Here is a 24,639-nt window from a genome sequence, read left to right as displayed (position 1 = left end):
AAAACCACCCCAAAAAGAACCATTCCCACTCTGATCACGTCTGCACTGTGGGTGGATGGATTACACCAGCCTGGGGGATGGATCCAAACGAGCTCTAGCCTTGATTTGTGATTTTCCATCCATAAACTCACCAGCAAAATGCTGTCTGCAAGGTCCTCTGACATTTGTCCAGGAAAAAAAAGAAGAAAATAAAGCCTTCAAATCTAATTTGAAAGTCACACAGCTGTTCCTGAGGTCCTGACAGAGAGTTGTGATGCTGGGATTATCCTGATTTCTCAGGAGGGAGGTGCAGCAAAGCCAGAGCAGAGCCTTTACAGAACGGTTGAAATGCACATTCCAAAGCCAGGGACACCCAGGCATATGCTGCCCGCTCACCACTCTTCTAGAGAGGGAGTCTGGCAGGAAGAACAAGAGTGAGAATTTTTGATATTTACCTCCTTGGAAGTCACATTTTCCAGGTCCTTGCTGGTCATGATGCTCCGGAGCTTGGCTTTAATGAGCCGCTCCGTTCGTTCCCTTTCGGTCGGCCTGGGGAGGAACAGGAAGAGGAGAGGATGAATCCAGGCTGGCAGCACCTGCACAGCACTGAGGGGTGAGGGGAAAGGCTTGGGTTAAAGGGAATTTTTATGGGAATAATGAAAAAAATAACAAAAAAAAAGTAGCCTGTTGGTGCTCATACATTATATCACAAGCTGAAGTTTCTGGTCTGATTATTTCACACAAATTCTCTTTTGTAGCCCCAGAAAAGAACCAGGGCAGGAAGAACAGGGAAAAGGGGAGATTTCCTTCACGAGCCAAGCAAACTTTTCCAAATAAAATGCTGCACTGACTTGTCAACAAAGAGGGCAGGGGAGTCGGGGCGGGTGGACTCCAGGTCCTGCATGGCGTTCCACTCGTTGATGCAGCTCTGGTCCGAGCTGATGCAGCTCTCGTAGTAGGTGGCCCACACCAAGGCCACCCCCCCTGGGAAGTAGTTGTACCTCCTGGCAACTTCACAGGCTTTGTGGAGGATCTGTAAAGCAGACCTGCAGGGTGGGAGAAGAGATTTGGGCAGCTGTGAGCAGACAAAGCAGGAGCTGAGAGAGTTTCACAGAGGAAAAAGTGGTTTTCAGCTTTAGTTGTTGCAGTTTGCTCTTTGAAAGCAGGAAATTTATGGTGTCAGAGCTCAAAGAGGCACAAACTGCACCTTGGGGGCTTCTCACAGCAGGGCTGAGGCAGGGGCTGAAATCTTCTCCTAATTAATAGGGGAAAAGGAGGCACAAGTTGCTCTGGGACCTAATCATTAACCAGCTTGTACAGCCAAAGGAAGATAAAGAACAGGGACAATTTTCCAACCACCTCCAGCAAGGAGCCTGATGCATATTTACCAGCATTCCTGGCCCCTGACAGGCTCCAGGGACAAGGCCCAGATTGGGTCATTTGTTTTTGCAAATCTTAACATTACTTTTTCCTTCCTTCCCTCCTCAATTTTTCCTTTCTTTAAGGCTCTGCTCTGAAATTGTTGCACTGAATACATCAACCACATCCAAGGCTGGCAACAGGAGGGGCCAAATTCAAAACTGACAGGAACAGGAGTTGTATTTGTTTCTGTACCAAACCATCCCCAGCACAACATCCTGATCCACAGCTGTATCTCCTCTCTAGGAGATGCTGCAGGGACTGGGATCTCTCCAGGCTCCAAGCATTGCCCAGGCAGAGGGAGATGCAGTTCCATGTGGAGCAGCCTCTTCAGGGAGGAATTTGCTGGCTCAGGGCTTTGGAATCCCTGCACAGGGGAGGGGTGGCAGGAGCTGGAAGGAGAATGGGCACCTGGGGCTGCAGGAACCCCAGGAATGGGGCAGGACACAGGGAATGCCACAGGCTGGCAATGGGCCCTGAACCTCCTCTGTCAGCCAGTGAGAGAAACACGCAGAGAGAGGAAATTCTTGGAATTTGAGCTCATCTTTCATATTTATTCATCTCCCTGGTGCCACTTCCCCCATGCTGAAGGACACAGAGCTGCTCTGAACTGAAGCAGCAGATCCTGCTTTGGGATCAGGATTCCCACAGCCCCTCTGCCAACACAGGGAAGCAGATCTCTGCTGCAGCTCACTAAATACCCATTGTGGAGAAGGCTAAAATACAGCTGAGTTTTTAAAATTTACTGACAGAAAGGAGAGTGTCTCCCTGAGCCCAGCCCCTCACGTACCACATGGCTTGCACTGACACAGGTTTGAAGATGTGCATCCTCCCTGCAGTGCTCACGCTGAAGCCACTGATGGAGAGAGGGAAAATTGAGTCAAAAACTGCTTTTGTCTGCACCCCAACCTGCTCTCTACAAACAGCCACTGCACTGGGGCACCCATAGGCCAAAAGAATCAGGATGAGAATTTCTCTCACTGATTTTCCAACCTCCCAAGTATGAATGGCAAGAGGCTGCCAGGAATGGGAGCTCCAGTCCTCAGTGGGGTTTCAGAGCATTCCTTGGAACCACAGGAGCAGTGTGAGGGCAGCAAGACAAGAACTCACTGTCTGAATAAGAGGACTCTGCAGCCATGAATCCAATTTGGGCACTTCATTTGCAAGGTGATGGAGAATCTCTCCTAGAGCAGCCCCCAGGTAGGGAAGGACATTCACATTTATCCTTCCAATGTGGTTTCTTACCCATCCCCATCCAGATGGATTTTAGTATCACTCCACAGGCGAAGAACCATTCCTATAGTGCAGCTTTTACTGGAAGAGAGATGGTGAGACAGGAAGTTAAATATAGGCCACAATGTGGTCATGCCAATAGCCTAAATTATTAATACTCTTTAATTTTTAAAATCCTCAAGCCTTGCTCTAGTAATCTCTTGTAATATTTCAGGCCATTAAATAAAACTGGAAGCTGGAGTCTGAAGGTCTGACAAGGTGATAACTCGTGGTGCAATCTCCATGGGATCACTCTAACAGGTGGAACAGATGAAAATGGGTTTTAGGGGTTTATCTGACCCAAAAGAACATTTTCAGTTCAGACAGGCAATCTGGCAAGAAAACCCTGCTATAATGAAGGCCAGGAACTTCCAGCCATAAATAATTAAGCTACTGAGATATTCAGGTTTTAAAGGAAATTGGGATGCAGACAGCAACAGAAATCCATCCTTCCTCTTGCCTCACATTAATAATCACCAGTTGCCAATTAATGCAAGGTTGTTTCAGAATGGAGGTGACATGGCAAACCTCCCCTGCTGTGGCACACCAAGGAAATGCCACATGGGAATTGCAGAGCAGAACAGAGGCAGCATCAAAGCCAATGACAATAATCTGACATGGAAGGCACGGCTGGGAGCTTCCCTAGAGATCCCTCTACTGTGCAAAGCTTCCCCTTCCCACCTTCCAGGGGAAACCACCACTAAGGTTTTCCAGAATGAAGCAAAACCCATAGAGGCTGCACCACAAGGACATGGCAGCTTGTTAAATCTTGGGAGAACACACACAACAGCCTGGCAGCTCCAGCCTCTGACTCCAGCTCTGTCAAACCAGCCCCTTCGCCCTGAGCCAAGAGCTTTTCTGCCTTGGTTTACTCACCAGAACTGGAATAATCTGAGAGAGGCTGCAATAACAAAATATTTCACTTGCTTTTCCAAATACTGTGTGCTCTTATCAGTCAGACAAAAGGAACAGCTCGTTGCTGACACAGTTGTTTGTTGGTTTTGGAGCCACTTCTGCAGTATTGTTTTTTGACGTTATTTGGCAACAAAGCTACTACAAAAGCAGCTCCATTGCATCATTCCATCAACACACTGGAGTCTGGGGGAGAGAATGAGTTCCAGTTTTGCAAATGTGTCTGCAAGAGCATTTTGCAGGGAGCAGGCAGCAAACTCCCACTGGTGAGGTGGATGCCACAGCCTTTGATTCCACAGAGACTGAAAGAGACTCATCCCCTGTGACAATGTTCACAGAGGTCTTAGGATGAGGGAAGAGATGAGGATCTGACTCCATGTTTCAGAAGATTTGATTTATTATTTTATGATATATATTATATTAAAGCTATACTAAAAGAACAGAAGAAAGGATTCATCAGAAGGCTGGCTAAGAATAGAATAGGAATGATAACAATGGCTTGTGACTGACCAGACAGTCCGGACAGCTGGACTGTGATTGGCCATTAATTAGAAACAACCACATGAGACCAATCACAGATGCACCTGTTGCATTCCACAGCAGCAGATAACCATTGTTTACATTTTGTTCCTGAGGCCTCTCAGCTTCTCAGGAGAAAAAACCCTAAGGAAAGCATTTTTCATAAAATGTATCTGTGACAATCCCCGCGTCCTTTCTCTTGCTGGAATCTGCAGATGCTGGTAACCCAACTGCCTGGGGACAGTTTGGTGCTGCCAAAGAGCCCATCCTGCCTGGTTGCCAGCTCAGACCTACCTCTCCTTGCTGGAGAAGTCCACTCCCAGCAGGATGTTCTCCTCGGTGTCCTGCCGCCCGTTGCTGTACACCACCACCATGTAGCGCACGCGGTCGCTCCACACGCTCTCCAAACGCACGGCCTGCAAACCACCTCTGCCTCATTAGTGCTGCCACTGCTGCACAAAAGGCTTTGCAAGGTCTGACTACCCCCAAAAGCTTTATTTAGTGCAGTATGGAAGATACAGCAAGGCTTGTTGCTGTTTTGGTGAGGCGAAGATGAGCTGAGATTACAGATTAGGGAAACGCTACAAAATGCAACCCAAAGGTTTGTTCTGAAGTTTCAAGCAGGAAGTGTAAAAACATTGATCATGCACTGAACTGAAAACAGGCAGGCTTCTCCCACACCCAAACCTTCACTGAAATAGCTCAGTCCTGCAGGAGGCACAACTGGTATCAACTTCTCTGCAGAGAAGTGATTTTTACAGCAGATTTTTATCTGCAGATTTCTTCAAAAGAAAGCCCAGCCCAGCTGATGCAATTTCAAGGCTGACTTAAAAATGTCCAAGAGAACCAGCAAGGTCCTGTCTCTCCTCCTGCATTACTGTTTGTCAGCTGGATGGAAAATGAAATCTAACACAACAACCCATTTCAGACAGAGCAGTTCCCTGACCCAGCTCACAGCTGGACACAAGGACCAGGACAAAACGAGTGGTCAGGAAAATGGGGTAGGGCTGGAAACCAGCACAGAGTTAAGGCAGCTCTGAAATCCAGGATTTGCCAATGCTTTTCCTGCTCCTCTACAGGTCTGTTGCAAACACTTCCAAGAGAAATGAGAGCAGGAAAATGCACCTGTCCTTACCAGTTTGATCCTGTCCTCGCAGCGCAGGAGGTTGATCATCACCTGGAGGTGCTGGGGCAAGTCACCTGCACAGAAAGCACAGCAATCATCACAAAGGGGCTCCTGCCACACTAGGAATCAGCAGAGTCTTGACCTTTTAAGTAATTGGATGTTTTTAAGTAAAAAAAATACTAATTAGCTTTGCTGTCCCAGAGAGCACTAAGAGCAATGAGATTCTTGGATGGGCATTTCCTGGATGGGTGAGAACCCAACCTTACAGTATTTGGAAGCCATCAAATCAATTGAAACCACCTGTGCCAGGCACAAGAGAGGATTTCTCTTCCTGTTACAGCACCCTAGAGAGGACAGAAAGGTTTGGCCATGAGAACAGGTGAGGAAGAAGAGGAGGAAAAACCTCTGATTAAAAAAACAGGAACAAAAGAGAAAATAACAACTTTGAGCTGTGAATCACCCCCAGCGTGGTGGGATCAGCCCCACCAGCCCTACAGAGGGTGTGACTGAGCACGAGTGACCTCCAGAGGGAAGGGCTGCAGGAATAGCCTGGTTTGGGGGATGGAGCCCTTCTGTCTCCAAGCTCTGCTCATGCACTGAGTCCTCTCAGCTCTAGGCCTGTGGATACATTTCTGTTTGGGGAAAGCAGACGAAAGGAACAAGGAATCTACAGGAAAACAAACCAAGTTCCCATCTAATAACTCACTAATGCACTCATAACTTTCCATGGGAGATAAAATTCCTTCCGTGGGCTGTTTGCTGGGTATGTGGAATTGCTGACAGTTAAAGAAACCCAAAGCCAAGCTTGGCACTCAAACACCCCCTTTGTGCTGGAGTGTTTGCTAAGCAGCACCACACAGTACCACACTGTGCCTTTCCCACAGGCTCCTGCTCTCAAAATGCCCCAAAATCCCAGTTCTTCTTGCCCAGTACCCACCTATTCCCAAAGTGCCAAAGGCAGGGGGGTGTAAACTCTGGGGAAGCAGAATCAACTTCCCTGGATGCCCTTATCTGCATCCCAATCTGTGTGTACACTCACCACACCACTCCCTGCCATTTCTTCCCACCGGCTGGCAACTGGAAGGGACTGGGGGAAGCAGGACAGTTTGTTCTTAAACCATGATAAACTCCAGCAGATTGTGGTGAGCTGACAGGAAAGGGGGTTTTCCTGAAACCAGGATATGAGGAGCTAACAAATGTACATCTGTCCAGATACCCAAATCCTGATCAAACATCCCTTACTCTGACCAGCAACATCCAAACAAAACCAGCAACAGGAAGTTCCAAAGCAAAAAGTCCCAAGTTTCAGATGACTGGAGGCTGGGAGAGCCCCTGGAGAAATGTGCAGGACATCCCCAAGTGCCCAAGGGGTGCTGGGCTCTGTGACTCAGCCCTGCCACAAGGCAAAGGGGAGGCAAAGATTAACTCACTGAAGCACAAGTGACATTTCCTCCTCTGTGGCAAAGGGGAAAACAGGGAGAGATATTCCACACAGCCCTTCTGGCTGCACAGGCTTCCCTGCCTAAAGAAAGCCACGCAAAATGCCATGAGTTTCACAGAGTTTCTATTCCAGTCACAGTTCCAAGAAAATGATAAAAGTTTAAACCAAAATTCAATGATCCCAATAAAAAACTCAGTAATTTGAAACCCTGGGTTTGCTCAGTAGCTTGTACAAGGCTCACCAGGACAAGCTGGGGTGTCACCCACCTGTGCCATCAGCCTGTCCCTTTGGATGGGAGGGAAAAAGGATCTCCAGAGGGGATTGAATCATTACCTGCATGTTTGTGGGGATGCTGGAGGCTTCTCTGGCCCTGGGAGCTGTTTCCTTGCTGTAAGAAAAGAGCTGCACCTTTCACCATGAAAAAGCTCTCGCTGAGGCTGGAAAATAAAAAAAAACCACACAGGAGTCAGCTGAAAGGAAAGAGCAGCAAAATGTGCACATCTGGGAAAGGAAGTGCTTTCCTCACTAAAATAGTAGGATTTTGCCACAGCCACTTGCACAGCATGACTCTGGGATTATTCATGGATTATTCATCTGTCATTTTCCAGCACTGTTTTATTACTTGGCCCCTGCAGGAGATACTTGCCTGAGCTGTCATGGGCTGGAAATGACTTTATCACTTGATTCTAGAATTCTGCAACTCAAAAGCAGCAAAGGGTTGGACTTTTTACAGGCTGAGACCTGCAGTGGACTGGAGAGCAGGTTCTGAGCCCATCACTTCCTGCTGATCGCTGTTCTTGACATTTCTCTGGAATGCAAAAACAAGAACCTGCAACTGTGTAGATTTAAAGGGGAAGGGAGGTGGAACCTGCACATCCAAGGGAAAGGACACAGCTCTGGACCCTGAGGGAAAAACAACCAGCACAAGAGCAGAGGTTGGGCTGTGCTGAGCCTGGATCAGCATCCTGGGAGAGAGTCTGGGCAAACACAGTGACATTTCCAGAGGGAAATGACACCCAGGAGCATAGAGGAGGAGAAGGCAGAACAGCACCAGCACAGTCGTGTTTCACATGAGAACTTTGGCCAGAAGCAGGGAAGTCGCATTTCCCACATGGCTGGAAATCCCTGTCTCCTGAGGCACCTTTCAGCTGCACAGGAATTGCTTGGGATGTGTTTGCTCTGCTCCCCAAACAGCACAAGAGCCATCTGTTGCTCCAAAGCCCAATTTTCCACCTCCCCACTCTTGCAGCCATAGATCATCATTAATTAGTGTCTGCATCCACTAAACAGAAATGCTCCATTATGAGGCTGTGCTACACAGGAGCTCCTTATGCTGCAGCAAATGATCCCACTGGAGTCACTACTCCCAGCACTCATCTATTCCATATTTTATCCATGGTCTTTGCCTTGGGCCAGGAGTGACTGGTAATGCTCCCAATGCTCTGTTCTACCTCAGCATTTTTGTGAGGACAGACATGAAATTCACATAATTTCAGATTTTTTAACTTAAGAACACAGCCCAAATTCCCAGGAAAGCTTCCTCCTGTTTCAACTGAATTTCATGAATTCCCCAGAAAAATCTGGATCAGGTTTAAATTAGAGATTTCAGTTGCTTTTAAAAAGTGACCTAAAATTTTTGCCTGAATTTCAGGCTCCACAAGATCAATAAAACACAGCAGGAGAAGCACACTCTAATTCCAACAATTCTCCACTTCCATTCCCACAGGATTCCAGCATTCCCCCCTCACCTCACTGGCTGGGTCCGAGCAGGATCCAAGCTCAGCCTGGCTCAGGATAACAGCACTCACAGCTGCAAATGGGAACAAATGGGAATGTGGCTCCTTCCAGGAGCCAGCCAGGAAGAGCCTTGTTTCCTTCTCACCCCAGACCTCACAGGAAAGCGTTAAAAAAGGCCAGAAGTGACACAAAGGCAGCGACCCCCACACAATGCATGGGATATTCAGCACTCACAAGAGGCAGGGAATGCTTAGATCACGCACCTGGAGATAATTCACAGCATTCCCACCCTGAGAATTTGGGGGAAAATTTCCTTTGGGAAAGCAAAAAAAAAAATCCTGAAATAGGATATTTTACTCCAGTGTTTTACCCCAAAGGATCTTTGATCTCAAAGTACTGACTAGGATTTCTACAGCAGGAAAAACCTTGGAAAAAGCAGAGCTCTTTCCCAAAGTTATCAGGATCTCCTGCTCTGATGATACATCTTGACAGATGTTCTTCTCTCCTGCAGTCAGGAAATCTGTGACAATAAAGCAGAATATTCCCAGTTGCAGGCAAAAGGGAAAGCTGTGCTGCTGGAGCAGTGAGTGGTCCAGGAAAAGGACAACTCACAGAGCAGAATTTTTGTTCCCATGTATCCATGTGCGTGGAAATGAACCAGAAAGCAAAGCCAGGAGCCCGCTGAGAGCAAGGTTTCCATGCCCACTGAAATGCCCATTGCTCCCCTGCACAAACCCTCCCGTGCCCCCAGCACTGCCCATCTCCACACCAGCCCCGGTTTCCATGTGCCCAGCACGGTGCCAGACACACGGAACACACCCAAACGCCTCTTTGCTCACAGTTTACACCACATTGTAACAACAACGTTACCCAAGCCCAGCCCTTATCTCCGCTCTGGGAACTGTCTGCGCTCTGCCACTTCTCACAACTGCTCTGGGCACAGCTCAGGGAGAAAGGCAAGGCACAACTCCCTCTTAAATCCTGCAATCCCAGTAAACAACTAAAACTCCGAGCATTATTTAAAAAAAAAAAAACAACTCCTAAAGAGCACCAAATCCTGGCATTAAAGAACATCCCATCCTCTGCCCCTCGGCGGGGGTGACAGATGCCCCAAAGCACAACCCATACATACTAATTCGGGCTGGTTTTCTTTGCACAGCGGCAGCATCGTGGTGGCCCCAGCGTCAGACAGAAGTCAGCAAAATCGAAAAGATTCATAACCAGCTGGAAAACTCACATCCTTTTGCTTCTAAACCCATAAAAAACAGCAGAAGGCAAAGAAAAGGTCAAGCGTATTTTCTGTGCGGAGCAGAGGAATCGCGGCTGCCGATGCTCCCCGGGAACTGGATGGCTTTTAGGGAACACTGTGTCTTCCACTGATATCCTGCCTTGAAAAAGCACTTGTCCCAACACATCCCGATGAAAGAGAGCCATTCAAGAGGGGAAACAACCAGCTGAGGCTCGGCTAATCGTTTCCCTCCTCCAGACTTGTTTGTTTGTTTGCTTCCCCCCTCGTGCTCCAGAGGCTCCTATCAGCACCCACACAGCCCCTGGCTGCGGGAAGTCCATATTCCCTGGGAGGGACAGACTAGAGGAAAAGCATCCTATGGACTGATGCCTGATCGTGCCTTTACAGTGAGAGCAATGCTTTAATACAGATACAGGAAATGTAAATGGTCCTTCCCTCAGTGTACAGCTCCCCCGTTGGATTTTCAGAGCCATTCCTGAGCTCCTGCTGGACAAGGAGTCTCTCAGGTGCTCAGTGTTTGTGTGTTAGGGGATGGGGAGCACTGAATTCCCCGAATATTTGTTCCTTACAAACCTCAACTCTTTCTGCAGGCACACACCTTTTGGCCACTCTGGTCCCACCAGCCTGAGCAGGGAATGAGGAGCTCTCTGTGCATTCTCAGCCAGCTTTCACCCAGTTTGACAGGCACACACCACAGAAACCACCCAATCCCTGGATGCCCTTCCAGGAATCCTGACCAGCACAAACTTCTCTACAAGGAGTCACTTCAGGCTCTCGAATAAACACAGAGCCCACTCACAGCCCCAGGACCCTGATGCTCCAGTACAGCTGCAGACCAGCTCTCCTCCCACTCCCTGACCTCAGCTTACCAAACCCAGGAAATTATTACCCTAAAAGAGGGAAAAACCAACACTTCCAACACCTGGGAAATGCCAGGAGTGCCAGGAGGAGGGTACAGACAGTGACAGTCCCTCCTGCCCCCAGAGGCTGGCAAGGACAGGGTGCTCATGGCCACAGCCCTGCTGAGAGCCGGCTCCAGAGGCTGTTGCTCCATCCTTTGGCTCCGTGCTGCTCAACTTGAAAAGGAAATATTTCTTCCCCTTTGGGAAAGCTCCAGAGGAGCGTGGCTGCAACACACATCAACCCCATTTCGAGCCGCTGAGGAACACAATAGGCAGCGCCTTCTCGGCGGTACAAACTGCCACCCCCCGGGGCCAGGAATGCCAGTAAGCAATCCCTTAAAAACACGGGATTTTGGGAAAAGAGACAGAGCTGCTCATGCTCCTGGGCAGCCAGATGCCAGTCCCACAACAGTTTTCCCCAGGCACTTTGCTTTGCCATCGTGGCTCCAGCTGTGAGGTGTCCCAGGAGGAATCCTCATGTGCTTGAGTTCCATGTTTTAATGGGGAATCTCACATAAGCCATAATGATCTTGCAGGACACAAGAAAACACTCTGTTAACACATTTATAGCTACAAAACTCATCTCAAAATAAAGATCCACAGACAGAGCCAGAAAAGAGAAAACCACTTTTCCTGGGAAGACCCAGGCAAGCCTGAGGTGAGTGAGCAGCTTCCTGCAACCAAGTCTGTGTTTAAGGAAGAAAAAAACCCAAATCCCCGCAAGAAAAGGAGTATTCACTTCTCTCAAAATTGGTCATGATTTTACGAAGGCAAACATGGTAATGCCTCCCAGTTCTTTGGGTTTCATGGCATCTTCTACTCAAAACATTTCCAGACTGATAAGGTGAGGGAAAAACAGGCCTCCAGAGCACCACAGAATGGAACACACTTCCCTTTTCTGCAGCCCTGCTGATAAGGAGGAAGAGAACTGATTTTTTCACCCTTTTTTCTTCCCCCCTTTTGCTGCTTGGTCTGGAACAAGCTTGGCCACCTCAAGGCAACTGAGAAAGAACAAAAACCTGCCCTGGAAAGGGGTGAGCCAGCCCTGCTGGATGCTCCCATAGCCCAGCCAGACCCTCCATATTCCAGAGGGTGGATTTTAGGCAGGACACAGCAGTGAGCAGAGGGGACTGGCATTGTCCCACAGCCACACCACAACTGCAGCACAACCCAAGCTGGGCAGGAGCACATCAAAGAGAAAGGAGAGAAACAGGAAGAGCTGAGAGCAGCTGTGTGGCTCCTGCTCCCCAAAAAAGCCGACGGTTAAGGCGGAGGCACTGCTTGCTCTGGCCTGATAGAGGCACATCTGATAACACTTCCTGACCACCAGAGGGGCCTTTGGAAGGGGCCTGAGCAGCACAAAACAGGAGAGGGGAAAAAGGGACTTCAAAGCTGCTCCTTCCCGTGGCACTGCACAGCCCCAGGAACTCCAGCAGCAGCAGCAAGTCCCTTCTCCTGCTCTGAGTGAAGTGTGTCCAAGCGGCCTTTGCTCCGTGCCACACAAAGATTAAAGGGACAAACACAGGTGGGAATATCAGCACAGCCGTCCCAGCTCAGCCCCACATGGAGCAGGGCTGCCACAGGAGCAGTGTGCTCTCCAGAGAGCAGCACCTAGAAAAGCCCAGTGTGCAAAGATGGTTTAGAACAAAGAGAACAAAGTGCTATTGTACATGTGTAGGATTTGGGATATGCTGACAAACTGACCTGTGGTCAGGACTGCAGGAGCCCAAAACACCTGGTAAGGTCAGAGATCTGCTCAGGACCACTTGGTGAGGTGTTTTTACTACCAGAAATGCAAGGCAGGAAAGCTCTTTCCATACCATGACTTCCACACTCAAAGTCATCATTCCCTGACCTCCTGAGCTGAAGACAAGTCACCCCCAGAAGAAAAGCAAAACGTGGGCTGCAGGTTCTCAAGGAGAACATCTCCCCTTCCTCAGACACAGCCAGGGCATCTTTGTGCCAGGAAGGGGCCAGGCAGCAGCTCCAGCTGGGGGGTGTTGGTTGTAAAGCCTCCCTGCAGGAGCAAACATCTCTCCCATCTGTTTTGAAGGGAGTGAGATGTTGGGGAGACCAAAAAACTCAACAGGCTTTGCTGTTCTCAGCAGAGCAGGGAGCAAGGGGAATGTGAGTGTGCATTGTTGGGCTCGGAGGCGTGGGGATGGTGGGCCACAGCCCAGCAGGAATGCTGACAGGGCTGCAGACACTGCAGGCCATTCACACACAAACGCTCCTCTGGCACAAAGGGCAAAAAGACAAAAATGAAATCAATCATGAAGCCCACAAAAGGCAATTTCCCAACAGAAACAGACTGCTGATGATGTCCCTCCAGCCACTGCTGGGACGCACTGGGCTGGAGCAGCAATCAGCACGGATCCAGATCTGCACAGAGCAGAACCAGCTCAGCTCTGAGTATCCCACCCTGGGGGCAACCCCAGGATCCAGGCTGTGCCTGCAGACAGCCCAGGACCAGCTGGGATAAACCCTCCAAGAGAAAGGGCAGGAAGAGGGAAACAAACAAATGAGAAGGATCATGGATCATTCCCCATTCCAGCAGACTTGCGCAAAGTAAATTGACAGAACTGCTCCCAAACAGCCAGGAATGAGAAAATTCTAGGAATCCCTAGTACTTGCATGGTGAAAAGCCAAATAAAATAAAGAGATTGTTTCACAAGGAAAAAGAAATCCTTTCTGCTCATCCCATTAATCGCAGAGTTCAAAAAGGCACGAGGCTGATCCCAGCATCACCCAGCTACGCCATGGGCTTGGAACTCGCTCTGAATCCCAAGGAGCGTTTCTGAGATTCCCACTGAAACACGATGGCATTTTGGTGACAGTCACTGTCTCAGGAGGCCAGGCCAGATCCTCTCCAAACCTCAGCCTGCACGAGCTGCTAGGAAAAGGAGTATTAACCCTACGGAGCCCCCAGTGCATGCCCTGGACTGTCCCCAGCCCGCTGTGCCAACCCCAGGGCCACCCACCCTGCCGTGGCGGCTGGGCAGAGCTGCTCCACACACCAACTCACCCTCACCTGGAATCATGGACTTGGAGAACAAGGCATGGGAAAGCAGCAGCTGGCACAGGGGAACACACAGAGATCTCAGCATAAGCAACAACATGGATTTCCCTGGTGGTCTGACTATTCCCAGAACACTGGCTCCCTGTATTTTCCTACAAGTCACTGTTCTGGGTGTTGCCATGTTCCTGCCATTGCTGTTCCATGACCACAAGTAAAGGGGCAGCCAGGCCACAAGCCCTGGAGCTGTCCCAGAGCAGTGTCTGAGCTGAAGGAGAGGTGGGATGATGCCCAGCATGGAGGGCACACCAGAGGCGGAGCCTCCACCCGCGCTCCTGGCAGGAGCTGATCCTGCTCCTGTCCTCCTCCCCAGCTGAGCTGTCAGCACACGGGCCCATCCTCCTGCATTCCTCCTGTCAGCCCTTTGTTTTAATCCTTGGAACTATTTTATTAAGTCACCCCATTTCACCCACTCAGTGTCTCCCAGAGAAACAAGTGGAAACTCTCCAAGGGCGCTGCTGGAAAAGAAAAGGCAGGTGAAGAACAGCTTGAAGGATTAAGGGAGCAGCTCCTGAGCAGTGTGAGTGAAGGTCAGCCAGGACACAGACAATGGCATCGGAAGCACGGCTGGGAATCTTGGTGGCACAGCAGCCCAAAAACCAGCTGAGCTGCCAGGTTTCAGAACGGCTCCAAAAAAGGCAGCAGAGACCAGGGAGTACTTGACACATTGGTAATGTGGAAAAAACAAAACAAAATAAATCCAGGCGGATCACGCGCGGTGAGAGCAGAGTGAGAAAAGTTCTGGCTCAGCCCTGACACCTCGAGTGTTTGACTGGACTGCAGCCCCCTGAGGGTACACAGCCAGCATTCCCAAAATCTGCAGAGTGCCAGGCAGGGGAAAAGTTCACACACAATGGAAAAGTGGTGGTAAAAACCCCAGGACCATCCTTCTTTTCCCCCTCCAATCCAAAGGCATCTTTTCCAAGCAGGATGGTGTTGCAGAGGGAAGCAGACAGCTGGAGGTCAGGATGTTTTGCAGGGCTGGGAGGGAGATGCCAAGCCATGGGCAGCAGTCTCCACTGGGATGCAAGTGTTGGACACGGTTGGATGTGACCATTTGGATGGCAGACAGAACAAACAAGGAACCTGGCAGCTTTTTGGGAAATCTGAACGGGACATTTTGTCCCATACCCTGCATTTCTGGCTGACTTGGTCCCTGATATGAAGGTTTCCTTCACCAGCAGTTCTTGCAGCAAGGATTTCTTCAAGAAACTAAAATTTTCAGAGAGGGAAGACAAGCCCTGCAGAGGAGAGTCCTGATCCCAGATAAACCTAAACAACTGATGGATGTGCTGTGCACCCTAATCTGTTTGAATCTGGGCTTATTTTTGGCTTATTTTTGTGCAGTGGTAAAGTGATTCTGCATCAGGGATTTAAATGCTGCAAAGGGATGTGTAAATGTTTGGGGAAATCAGTGCTCTCAGGAAATAATCTCAACACTCTTCATTAGAACTAAAACCAGGCCTGGGAAGGTGTTATGTCCATTCCCCATTCCAAAAACATCTTAGGAGTATTTGCCAGGCAGAGCCCAGCTCTGATTTGTATGAGAAATGCCTGATTCATAGATCTTGGCAGACAATTATCAAAGATTAAGATATTTAAAATCTAGAGGCATTTGAAACCAAAATATTGTTCTGACCCAGCTCTAACACCTAAATAAACAGTGACCACACTGGCCTTTTACAGGAACAAGTGCTCAGTGCACAGCCAGCACCTCTGATAATAGGGCCTCATGGTTTGAGTTCTGCCAAACTGCTGAGGTTTCATGGAAGAAAAAAAAAATCAAAAAGATTTAGATACAATTCCAAAAGAGTCTGATCATCACATCCTTAAATTGGCAGCTCTCCTGCTGTTGCTCTACCTACATCCAAGTAAATTCCTCATATTGCTCAATTTCAAGTCAGCAACAGTTTCCTGGAAAGGCCAGATCTTAAATAAGTGTCAAATAAGTGAACGTTCCCCCAGCTCTGTGGCCTTTGAACATCCACACACAACCCACCACAAAATGTAAAGGTCTAATTACACCTTCCTGAGCTTGCAGGGCCACACCTCCGGGCTGAGAGCTCCCGAGGGCCGGGGGCTGGGCCGGTGCCTCCCCATTGTACGGAGCACGCTAAGGCAGGATGCTGCCGCCGGCCAGGATGTGATTCAGCGTCCTGTTTTGAACGCTTCATGGAGTCAGCAACTTCTGCCCCGAGATCTCCCACCAGCTCCCCGGGACACAATCAATCTGCAGCCAGCAGGACTTGTCAAGGCTGTAATGAGCTGCTGTCCCCACAAATAAATCGTCAAGGCAGCCGCCCCTGTGTTCCCCCTGCCCAGCACCGTGGACACAACTGTGGGTACAAGGTGTTCACTCAGTGCTGCTCCAGCAAAACATGCTCCTAAATCCCTACAGAAATTAAGGATCAAGGTGTTAAAAGATCATTTCAGTGCACTAAAATATAATAAACATTAAATATACATCAAGTATGTAAAATATATACATATATGATATAAGATACAATGGTGTCCTGTGGTGTGTGCCAGAGGGATGATCATGGAATTATTTAGGTTGGAAAAGACTTCCAAGATCAAGTCCTGCTGTTCCTGCAGCTCTGCCAAGGCCACCACTAAACCATGTCCCCCAGTGCCAGATCCACGCAGCTTTTCAATTCCTCCAGGGATGAGGAGTCCATCACTGCCCTGGCAACCCTGTTCCAATGCTTGACAACTCTTTCCATGAAGGAATTTTCCCTGATACCCAATCTAAACCTGCAGCTGCTCTGTTAAGAGTTTGTCTGCACCAATGACTCCTCCTGTTGATCACTGATCTGCAAATACACACGAGCCCAACCCTGTAAACCTCTACCATCCACAGCTGCTCTTGCCAGCTCTTAAAATTTGGTTTAGAGGAGCCAAACAAGAACAATTCTTTCCATAACCATCTTCAGGCTTGATCAGAGCCTGGAGATAACTAACTTCCAGGCCTTCTGCAGTGGTTCAACCTCTATCTCTGCAGAAGGTGCCTGAAAACATTCACCCGGCCCTGCATTCAGGCTGTGATTGGAAAGCCAATAATGGCAAAGATTACAGAATGACTGGCTAAACAAACCTATTTATATTTGTAATTAAAACCAGTGATTATCTTGCTGTGTTTGCCAACCACATCTGAGAATCAGCCAACACTCACAGAGCGATCTGGGTTGTACAACAACTCCTCTGCCTCGCTGTGACAGAGCCAGCACACGGCCAGGAGTGAGAATCAACTGGGTCACACCAAAAAGGAAAAACTGCACATCCAGCCCTGTGGCAGAGCAGGCAGCTGGGAAAGAGCTCTGCTCTGCCTCCTCCTTGATAGCATCTCCTCAGAGTTTGCTCTGGAGCAGCAGGATCTGGGGCTGAGATAAGGCCACAGGCACCGCACGCACGAGGCTCGCACGGAACTCGATCTCAGAGAACTTAGGGCTGTGCTTAGCTCTAGGCTAACACATCCTCCCATGGGCTTGGTCTAGCCCTGACAGTAGTTTTACAAAGATTTGGGTGAGCTGCGGGTGCACTGCACCAGTAGGGGTAAAAAGGGATCAAGCCACAGCATCTCCCTGATGGTTATCCAGGAGGGAAGGTTTGAGCAGACACTGATCACACAGCTCAGACTTGCAGCTTCTGGCACCACTGAGCCCAACAGGGCTCTCAGTTCTCTTATTTTTCCTCCTGCTCTGAGTCTTTCCCCTCAGGAAGCCATACAAACTCCTGGCTGCCTGCTGCCTGGAGCAGTGTGGATGTTATATTGTCGAAGCGTCCACAAAGTTTTTGGTAACAGAGAACAAGATGACTTAAAGCAGATTAATGTCTAAGAAAATGCAGATAGCATCAATATCTTTGAACCTAGAGAATGTCCCCTTGGTCTGCTCTGGGGTAGAAGCTGTTCCAGGGAGAAAGAAAAGCATTTTGGAATGACAGAAACCATAAGGAAGGATGACCAGGGAGCAGCAAGACATGGCTGGGTGCAACACCATGACACAGACCTGTTCCTCCAAGAAAACAATCAGATGGTTCATGGAACCAGATCCAACTATGCAACCTCAAATGAAAATCCCAGAACGTTTTGGAATGAACAAAAATAATTGTTCAGCAGGCAGATGAATACATTATGTCACAAATGTGTACTAGCACAGCCATCCTGTATTGATGAGACACAGCTTGAGCTGGCAGCTCACTGGGGACATGTTTCCAACAATCCTTCCTTTCCCTTCACCCTTAGATCTCCAAAGTCTGCAGAGCCAGGGGCTGGACTGCTGACCCCTGTGCTCAGAGCACGTGTGACAAAGCCCAGCTGTCACCAAGGCTAGACCAGGACTGCAGGAGGCACAAACACCAGCACAGGCCATCCTGCAGGGATTTTTCAGAGCGCAATGAAGTTGAACAACTCTGCCACCCCCTGGGCACCGGGCAGAGTCTCAGCAGATCGAACCAGAGCAGGGAAGGGGACAGGATAAACCCACCAAACCAAGAGGAGCTCCATTCATCATCTGTGTTATGTCTGCATATTTCCTGCAGCTCTTGGCAGTGTTTCCCCCCGAGGACAGCAGAGGCTGTACGTGAGAGCCATCTGATTCTCGAGCTCTGTCTGGCTATTTAATTACCAGATTCTTATCCTGACAATCGTATACGGAAGAGCAGCCCCAGGAGACTGAAGGACAGAGGAAGCTCAAGGGATCTCAGTGTCCAACGTCAGTGCTGCAGCATTTTTCAACAGCCAGGAGAAAAGTATCAGCCTTTAAGCCTGCTCTAAGTGCATCTACACTCCTGGTGGCTCTGGTCAGGGGTGGATGCTTATGCCCAGCTTGCTAAGAGGCCAGAGAGACCAAAGGTGTCTCACCAGGATTTGTTTGTACAGTGAGAACATTTGCAGTGAAGAGGATAAAGCTGTATTTTCTCTTTCAGCACAGAAGTGCATACCCAAAAGAGGAGGCTGCCATCCTGCTTGGTTACATGTTGCTGTTTAATACCACACGGGGAAAAGCACAAGAATTAGGGTTCTGTGGCTGATCATGGCTTCAGCAGGTTCCTGCTGGGGCCTTGCATTGTACAAGGAGCAGAACAAGGAACCCTGAATTTTGATTTCATCAATACAAAATCCATTCTCCACAGGGTCAGCTCTCAAACGGCATTACAGACAGCCATGAAATGCCCATACACACAGGAGAGCACACAGCACTTCTGTCTGCAACCCATGTGTGTGCAGACAGGACAGCCATGGAATTCCAGGCCTCCCAGGCAGGCTGCAGCCAGGAGATACCATCCCAGAACTCAGAAACAAAAAAACCAACAATTTCCTTCTCTGTCAACAAGCAGCCCAGCTTTCTGGTCTCTGACTTCACTAGCAGGGCACACACAGTCCAAGCAGCAGCATGAGCAGCTTTGCATTTCCTGAAGCCAGGATAAGGAAAGCAGGAAGGAGGGACAAGGAGAAGAGACTGAGTGCTGAACCACTGCTGTGCCTTTACACTGCTCCCCTGGGCTGTGGTTTACAGGTTAGAGGGTAAGAGCTGCCTGCAAGAGCCAGGCTTAGAGTGAGCCATCCACAGCATTACTCAGAGCCCATTAGCCAGGACCCTGGCACATGAGCTTGTGTCACCACTTTAGATCTGAACAATGTCAGCAAGAGGAGCCTCTCTCTTCTCTGGCAGGACAGCTCAGCCCTTTCTTACCCTCACATGAACACAGTGGCTCTGCACAAGCCCAAGGAGGCAAATTCCTGGTAGATAATAGCCAGGAATGAGCTGAGTTCTCCTCTCCCCACCCTGGGAGCAGAGCCCCTTCCTGAGTGGAGCCCCAGCCTCAGGGAACAGCAGCAGAGCCAGAGATGCTGTGATAACACTGAAGTGCTGTGGCCAGAGCTGACCAGTAATTTTCCAGTGTCTTCTCAGGAGTGGAAAAAAGATCACAAACTCTCTTTTATTCTTTCATCTCGTTCAATGCTCATCTTAAAATTGATGAAGGAGAGAGCATCCCCAGGTTCAGCTCTCTGCAAAAAACACCTGGAGGGGATCCTCTAGGCAAGGGGATCTCTGCAGGGTCAGGACTCAGATGCTGGGCAGACAATTAACAACAGTGCAAACTTAGAGCCCAAAAGTTCAGCTTACCTCACATTCAGTCTACGCTCTTCATCACTGCCGGCCTCTGCCTGAGGGGAGGAAAGGACACAAGAGTTACACGTTGGGTGTTTGCACCTGACACCTTTAAATAAAATCCCTGCACCAACAGGGTGTGAGGGGCTGTTTTCCACAGGGTTTTTCCTCCTGGAGCCAGGGATAAATGACACTCCCTAGTCCTGTATGGCACCAGCACCCGGCGCCGGGTGACAAAGGGGCTCAGGGGGATTTTAAAGCTATTAGGTTCTAATCCTGCAAGCTGGTCCTGGAGCGCAGAGCGCTTTGAAGAGCGCCAGCCCCGACGTCACCGGCGCACACCTCGCTGCCACCGCGCACACACGTGAGGGCAGCAGCTGGCAGCCACAAATAACTGGCATTGGGGGTGTCCCAAGCACCAGGACACAGCCAAAAGTGCTCCCTGGGATGTCCCTGATGTGCAGCTCCATGGATCACACTGGCAGGACAAGGAGGCCACCTCCACCTGGTGCTGGCACACGGCTCCCAGCAATGCACATCCTCTGCCTGCTGCCTTCCAGGGGAACACGCTGCTTTGGTGGCAGGAGTGGATTAAAATGGGCACTTCTGCACCAAGCACTTGTAGGAAGCCCCTCCGGAAGCAAATCTGGCTGCTCAGGGGACACTACATTTTATTGAGTCTCCTTAAAAGAGAAGTGTGACCTCAGCCTGCTTCCAAACCCAAGCATTTTCACAGAGTCATGCTTTGCAGTCATCCCCTTCAGCTTCCCTAGTAGCTTCTAGACAAAATTCCTTATTAGAGAAAAGCAGAGTTGGGGTTAATTGTATCCAGAGTTGACAAAAAAAAAAAAGAAACCAAAACAACAGGCTCTGAGATAGTTCTGCTTTGGTTCTGTGTGAGTGCAGAGGAGAAAGGGCTTGGAGAGCAGGGCTGAGAAGATTTGGGCCCAAAAAGCAAAGCAAGAAATCCTTCACCTTACATGAAATCCTTCACATTCACAACACAGCTGATCCTGACAAAGCTGGAGGGACACAAGCCTTGCAGCAATCAGGCTCCATCAGTGCTGACATTGGGGAACATCCTGGAATTTCCTACAGCCTTGCTCAGAACCCACATCAAATAAGGATCTCCCTAAGAGTTACTTGTTTCCAGGTGGTTTTGTACAAATTTTGCATCATTTCAAAGGTTCAAGACTGGAGCTTTGGAGGGATGAGGGGACCTGGATCGCTCCCCATTCTCTCAAGTTAGGATTTGAGAGGCTGGAGGGCACAGGAGCTGCTCTGCTGACAGTCTGTGAGAACCAAGTAAAGCCAGGGGGAAAAAATCCTGCAAATGCAAGAGCAGAGGCCGGATATTGGAACTGTGGCCATTGGGAGGAGGGGAGATGCACAAGGCTGTCCCAACTGACCCAGCAGAGGGTGAGGAGCATACCATGGCTATTTTTAGTCTGTTTACAGTGCAGAGCTGGGCTGCAGGCAGGGCCCCAGAGCACCCCAAGTCCCAGTGCCCCCGCTGGCAGATGCCCCAGCCCTGGGAAGGTCTGGAGGTCTGGCAGGTTTGGGACCTTTGCAGGGTCACCCTCCTGTTTGTTTGGGGCTGTCACGTAGCAACAAAGGGGAGAAAAACTTTTTTCCTTTTTAAACAAACGTGACTGTGAGGATGATGACTCTTGGATGTCGTCAGCTGGGGCTCAGCAGCAGGGCTGGGCCTGGAGCTGCTGTGGGCTCCTCTCCTGCGGGAGCTGAGCTGTTCCCAAAGCTGACTTTCCCTGTATTTTCTACTAAAAACTGCAGGAAAACCAAAGGGAGGCAGCAGCAAGGCTGCCACACCGAGCCCTCCTGGCCTGTCCTGTGCTGCTCAGAGCACCCCTGGGAGCTGGCAGGGTTTGGGGGGCACCACACACTGTGGTGATGCTCTGCAGCTGCAGCTGCTCATCCCACCATGGGCAGACCCCAGCAACCTCTGCCTGTCTCTCCCTGGGGACTGTGCTGAGCGTGGCCACTCTGAAGGACCACGGGGAGTGGGAGGTGTGTGCAAGGGAGATGCACAAGCAGTGCAAGTTTGCACGTGTGTGTGCAAACCGCTCTCACCTAAGAATTTATGGCTCACTATGTCAAGGCAGCAGCATCCATTTTATAAATTCCTTTGGGCTCCTGAGTTAGGAGAGGCCACGGTAGCACAGTCACAATTAGCAAGGACACATGGTCATCATTTCTCACTAAAATATCTTCTAGTAATTATTCAGGCAAAAGCCCCAGTGAATCCTAATTGTTCTTGCAAGAAATATCCTAAAAGAACAGGATCAGGCTGGCAGTTTTTTATAGGATTTTTCTTCAAATTAACTTTGCAAAAAACAACATGTTGAAGCTGGAAAAATAATCTGAAAATCATAATTTTATGGTATTTCATGCCAGAAGAGACCATTCTAACAGGACTCAATGTCTTCCTTTGGGAGCCAACACAGCACAGCTGAGCTGTGGGTGCTGCCCTGCCACAGACAACACCTGGTGGCAAATTTGGGGCAGCATTTTTGGGAGGAAAAAGGAGAATTGTATGGTCACCCCACATCAAATCCCTAGCAGCAGCTCTGCCACAAAGCAATGCCTAAGACAGATGTACATGGCAAGGCCTGCTTTGACTCCTCTCCCACCTGCACCAGTTAAATCCAGTCTAATTCCACTGCCTGCTCTGGGGTTACAGCTCATTTTCATCTCTCTAGACTGGGAGGCCACTAGGTCTTGTTTAAGACTCTGTCTAAACCAGATCCCACAAAATTCCTTCTGAAAACTCCTTCCAAAAGTGCAGCTCACATCTCCAAGTTCCACAGTTGGCACAGCGTGGCCCAAACTGGGTCCCTGCAGCCAGGGACCCCCCCAAAGCCCCCGGGGCCAGGGAGAACCTGGGAGCTTTGTGGCTCCCCCCTCCTGCTCCCCCCTCAGCACAGCTAATCGGGGGAGTCACAGGGACCTGACAGGTGACAAATAGGATTGTTTACCTGGCAGGAGTGGGGACAGAGCGAAGCCAAGGGCACTAAACATCAAAGGAAAGAAGCTTGGGGGAGAGTATGTGCAGGGAAACAGCAGGCCTGTCTTTGAGAGTCACAGAGGAGATTAGTTAGGAGGGAAAAAGGTGAGAAGAAAGAGAAACTGGAGGTGCAGCTGTGTTTGGATGGCACGTGGGAGCTGTGTGTGGGGGAGCAGAAGGCCAAGGCTGGGCAGAGGTAGGAGAGGGCATTTCTGGGGCACAGGAGTGGAGGAGGTGTGCAGCAGAGCTGGGACATGCAGAGTGCCAGGCCAGCAGGACATGGATGGCACCATGGGGCAGGTGAAGTGGCAGGTGCAGGTCCTGGAGCAGCAGAGCTGGGGGAAGGAGAGGGCAGCAGCACGGTGGAGGTGTGAGGAGTGGCACAGGTATGGGGTGGAGCAGGATGGGAGCTGCTCCTGGAGAACTGACAATGGTCACCTTGGAGAAGGGCTGGTGTGAGCTCCCTGAGGGGCAGGAGCTGCAGCAGATGTGGAGAAAGGTGGTGCCATGGACAGAGGGATAACACAGGGCAAAGCAGAGCATCCCTGGGGCGGGAGGTGGTGGCAGCTCTGGGATGCCAAGCAGGGACAAGGGCCAGCACAGCTGCTCCATGAAGACAGGCCCAGCACCCCACCCAGAGATTTACCTGGCTAGAGAGAGGTGAAGCAGGCTGCCCCAGGGTTTAGGGAGCTCAGGCTCCTTGCCAGCTGAGGGCTGGAATGGGGGACAGCCACAGGGGAATGGGGCTGTGTGTGGGGGAATGGCAGGACAAAGCCAGGCCTGGTTCAGCCTGGCAGCATCAAAAAGCCGGGGCTGGGCACCATCAGGGCTGAGAGGGGACTGGGATGGTGGGGGCTGTGAGGGGCTGAGCTGGGCCAGGGACTGGTGGGGGTTGTGAGGCTCAGGGTCATGGGGGCTGTAAGGGGAGCAAGGCTGGGGGGAAGGGGCTATGGGGGCCCACGGGGGCTGCAGGGCTGGGAGCCATGAGGGACCGGCGGCTGTGAAGGGCATGAAACCAGGGGGAGGAGAGACTGTGAGGGGCTGAGCTGGTGCCAGGGGCTGTCGGAAGTCAGGCCATGGGGACTGCGGGGGGATGAAGACAGGGGACAAGTGGCTGTGGAGGGCCAAGGGGCCGCGAGGGGGTGGAACCAGGGGCTGGAGGGGGAAAGCTGTGAAGGGCCAGAGCCGTGAGGCCGGGACCATGAGGGTGATGGAGCCAGAAGCTCTGGGTTACGGGATGCTGGGGGGGCTGCAGGGGCCTGGCCCCGAGCGGGGCCTCACCCCGCCCCTCCCCGCTCCCCCGCCACCGCCCCGCCGCCCCCGGCGCTCACCCTCCCGTTCCCTCCCCGTCCCTGCCCACGCCGTCCCCGCTCACCTCGCTCGTGCTGGCCGAGGAGGCGGCGCTGGGGGTCGGCGAGCGCTGCAGGGTGACCAGCGCCATGGCTGCAGCTGCGGGGCTGCGGCCGCCTCCCCTTCACGCCGGGAAGGGGCGGAGCCGGGGCGGGGCCTGCGAGGGAAAGGGCGGGGCCCGAAAGGGGAGGGGCTTCACGGTATGGGCGTGGCTCATTTGCGGTGGTGGGCGGGGCTCGTTGTGGTGGGCGGGGCTTGATTGGTGGGCGGGGCGTCCTGGCCCATTCTGCCCCCAAACCCCGCCCCCAACATCCCATTCCATGGCAGGGACACCTTCCGACGTCCCAGGTTGCTCCAAACCCCGTCCGACCTGGCCTGAGACACTTCCAGGGATCCAGGGGCAGCCACAGCTGCTCTGGGCAGCCTGTGCCAGGGCCAGTCCAGCCTCACAGGGAGGAATTTTTTCCAAATATCCCATCTAACCCTGCCTCTGGCAGTGGGGAGCCGTTCCCCCTTGTC

At 50.8% G+C, this 24,639-nt stretch overlaps 1 protein-coding gene across 2 annotated transcripts in view; it reads right to left on the bottom strand.

Moving 5' to 3' along the window:
- Positions 1-24,262, bottom strand: part of SSH1 (slingshot protein phosphatase 1) — a 33,876-nt gene extending 9,614 nt beyond the window's left edge. The window contains exons 1-9 of one of the 2 annotated variants that reach the window (XM_030959072.1): positions 24,146-24,262; positions 19,761-19,801; positions 7,002-7,105; positions 5,237-5,301; positions 4,396-4,517; positions 2,644-2,712; positions 2,189-2,254; positions 831-1,025; positions 435-528 (exon numbers count right to left, since the gene is read on the bottom strand). In XM_030959072.1, coding sequence (XP_030814932.1) covers positions 435-528; positions 831-1,025; positions 2,189-2,254; positions 2,644-2,712; positions 4,396-4,517; positions 5,237-5,301; positions 7,002-7,105; positions 19,761-19,801; positions 24,146-24,211 — 822 coding nt within the window. In that variant the 5' untranslated portion in view covers positions 24,212-24,262. Of the gene's footprint in view, positions 1-434; positions 529-830; positions 1,026-2,188; positions 2,255-2,643; positions 2,713-4,395; positions 4,518-5,236; positions 5,302-7,001; positions 7,106-9,537; positions 10,220-19,760; positions 19,802-24,145 lie in introns of those variants that run through there. The other variant, XM_030959073.1, reaches the window with a different exon arrangement.
- Positions 24,263-24,639: the final 377 nt, after the last annotated feature.

This window comes from Camarhynchus parvulus, chromosome 15 (assembly GCF_901933205.1).
Source record: "Camarhynchus parvulus chromosome 15, STF_HiC, whole genome shotgun sequence".
NCBI lineage: Eukaryota > Metazoa > Chordata > Aves > Passeriformes > Thraupidae > Camarhynchus > Camarhynchus parvulus.
The sequence above is the reverse complement of the archived record's forward strand: the minus strand, read 5'-3'. Positions and strand labels throughout refer to the sequence as shown.